The 3173-nt window shown below is 43.4% G+C and overlaps 1 protein-coding gene across 1 annotated transcript; it reads right to left on the reverse strand.

Annotated features, from left to right (window-relative positions):
* Positions 1-2035: 2035 nt before the first annotated feature.
* On the reverse strand, positions 2036-2604 carry LOC102670476 (uncharacterized). Its single transcript, XM_006574060.1, has 2 exons — positions 2353-2604; positions 2036-2251 (listed from the first exon to the last, which is right to left on the reverse strand). The coding sequence occupies exons 1-2, from the start codon at positions 2602-2604 to the stop codon at positions 2036-2038; spliced, it is 468 nt and encodes a 155-aa protein (XP_006574123.1).
* Between the last annotated feature and the right edge of the window lie 569 nt (positions 2605-3173).

Below are 3173 nucleotides of genomic sequence, written 5' to 3' on the forward strand. Positions count from 1 at the left end.
AGGCTTACCCAAGTTGGTGTGGTGCTGACCATCACCCAAAATAACTCTTCATTCATTTTCCCATTTGCAAGATACTTTGATGATAAGATGTAGATGCATGCATGTTTATGATCGAACGTTAAACATAATAATTAAACAGGTGTTGTGATTTCCTCTTTTCGTTGTCGTGTTCAATTTTACTTAACGCTTATGACACTTCTGTTGAACGTGCCGAATGGCTCCGGAATACCGATCGTGTGAGTGAGAAAAAAAATGAGAGTGTACGTTGATGCCCGACGACAATAAAAGAGTGCAAAGGACACAACACTAGAGGGAGAGATGCAAATCATTAATCCATATTTATTAATGCTGCGATTATTGTTTTACAAAACACTTAAGACGTGGAGATCCTAATTAGTCCTTGAGGAGGTCCAAATATTGAGCCTTTGAATTGCCCCAAGTATTACACGTAATATCACTTGACGATGTCGGAATTCACAGGTGAAGGCAGCTCTTCATCATCCATGTTCATGAGCAACAATGCTCCTCCTGAGAAAGCCTTCTTCACCATAAACGGTCCTTCATAGTTTGGGATCTAATTACCTCAGTGATCCTTTTGAACCTGGGATACTTTCTTCAGAACCAGGTCCCCTTTACTGAACTTACGCGAGTGCACTCTTTTGTCAAAATCATTTTTTACTATGCTTTGATATAGTCACCCATGGCTCATGGCAGCCAATCTCTTACCCTCGATAAGATTTAACTGGTCAAAGCATGTCTGGGCCCACTCTGCTTCTTCGAATCCTGACTCTGCCAGGATTCTTAAAGAAGGAATCTCCACCTCAAACGGGAGCACAGCTTCCATCCCGTACACCAAAGAGAACGGGGTTGCCCTTGTAGATGTGCGTACAGAAGTCCGATACCCATGCAGTGTGAAGGGGAGCATCTCGTGCCAATCCTTGTATGATACGATCATCTTCTGAATGATCTTCTTGATGTTCTAATTAGCAACCTCAACTGCCCCATTCATCTTAGGCCTATAAGGCGTGGAATTATGGTGTTGGATTTTGAAGTCCTCACACATTTCCTTCATTATCTTGTTGTTTAAATTGGTGGCATTATCAGTGATGATCTTTTTGGGTAACCCATATCTGTAAATTATCTCCTTCTTAATGAATCTAATCACCACATTCCTAGTCACGCTAGCATATGAAGCTGCTTCCACCCATTTGGTGAAGTAATCAATGGTGACTAAAATGAAGTGATGCTCGTTTGAAGCCTTGGGTTTGATGGCCCCGATCACGTCTATGCCCCACATTGAGAATGGCCACGGTGCTGCCAACACGTTCAATGGTACAGGTGAAGCATTAACATTATCAGCAAAGGTTTGACATTTATGGCATTTCCTCACATGAACGCAACAATTGTTCTCCATAGTGAGCTAGTAATACCCCACCCTCAGAATCTTTTGAGCCATGGCATGTCCATTGGCATGTGTACCAAAGGATTTCTCATGCACCTCCCCTAACATTTGTTTAGCCTCTTTTTCATCCACACATCGAAGCAACACCATGTCATGGTTTCATTTATACAAGACATTCCTACTCAGGAGGAAACTGGCTGCCAACCTCCGTACAGTCCTCTTGTCATTGATAGAGGCCTTAGGTGGGTATTCCTTACTCTTAATGTATCGTTTGATATTGAAGTACCAAGGTTTACCATCATCCTCTTCCTCTTTTTTCAAACAACAATGTGCAGGCTCAACACGACATCTGAATTCGATGTACGACAAATCTCTGTGAGGGCTCACTTTGATCATGGACTATAGAGTGGCAAGGGCATCGGCCATCTAGTTTTCCTCTCTAGGAATGTGATGAAATGATATGTCATCAAAGAGTTCCATCACTTTCCTGATGTTAGCCTGGTAAGGTACCAACTTGTGGTCTCTGGTCTCCCATTCACCTTTCAACTGATGAATCACCAATGTCGAGTCCTCATATACTTTGAGCAACTTGACCCTAAAGTCCATTGCCGCTCGGATCCCTAAGGCGCATGCCTAATACTCCGCTATATTGTTTGTGTAGTCGAAACACAACCTAGCTGTGAAAGGTATATATTTCTTGTCCGGCGAAACCAACACTGCCTCAATCACATGACCTAGTGCATTAGACACACCATCAAACCACACAACCCACTTATCCCTATCCTCATCTTCAACCTCCTCCTCAAACAAGGCCATAATATCCTCATCAGGGAATTCTGGATGCATAGGCTGATAATCATTGTGGGTTGTTGAGCTAGATAATCTACCAAGGTGCTCCCTTTTATTGCCTTCTGGGTGACGTAGACGATATCAAATTCTGACAATAGAACCTGCCACCGAGCTATCCTCCTAGTGAGAGTGGGCTTTTCGAAGAAGTACTTGACGGGATCCATTTTGGACACCATCCAAGTAGTGTAACTCAGCGTATACTGCCTCAACCGGTGAGTTGCCCACACCAAGGCACAACATGTCCTCTCTAGCAACAAGTAGTTCATCTCACATGCTGTGAACTTCTTGCTCAAGTAGTAGATGGCCCGTTCCCTTTTTCCAGATTCATCGTGTTGTCCCAGCACACACCCCATCGACTCATCTAATATTGTCATGTATAAGATAAGGGGTATTCCGGGCACCGGTGGCATGAGCACAAGAGGATTCATCAAACACCGTTTTATCCATTCAAATGCCACTTAACAATCATTGTCCTATTGGACAGACTGATTTTTACGCAATAATCTGAAAAGAGGCACGTAAGTGGCGATTAATTGTGATATGAATCTCGTTATATAGTTCAACCTTCCCAAGAAACCCCGAACCTACTTCTCAGTATGTGGCTCGGGCATCTCGAGGATTTCTTTTACCTTGTTTGGATCCACCTCTATTCCTTTCTGGCTAATGACAAAGCCAAGCAATTTTCCAGATTTTACCCCGAATGTACACTTTGCGGGATTCAACCTTAACCTGTATTTACGCAATCGCCCGAACAACTTCTGCAAATTGACTAGGTGTTCTTCCTCCGTCCTTGATTTGGCGATCATGTCATCCACGTAGACCTCGATCTCTTTATGCATCATGTCATGGAATAATGCCACCATGACCCGCTGGTACGTTGCCCCAGCGTTCTTCAACCCAAATGACATCACCTTGTAGCAGA

The sequence above is a fragment of the Glycine max genome, chromosome 1 (assembly GCF_000004515.6).
Source record: "Glycine max cultivar Williams 82 chromosome 1, Glycine_max_v4.0, whole genome shotgun sequence".
Classification (NCBI taxonomy): Eukaryota; Viridiplantae; Streptophyta; class Magnoliopsida; order Fabales; family Fabaceae; genus Glycine; species Glycine max.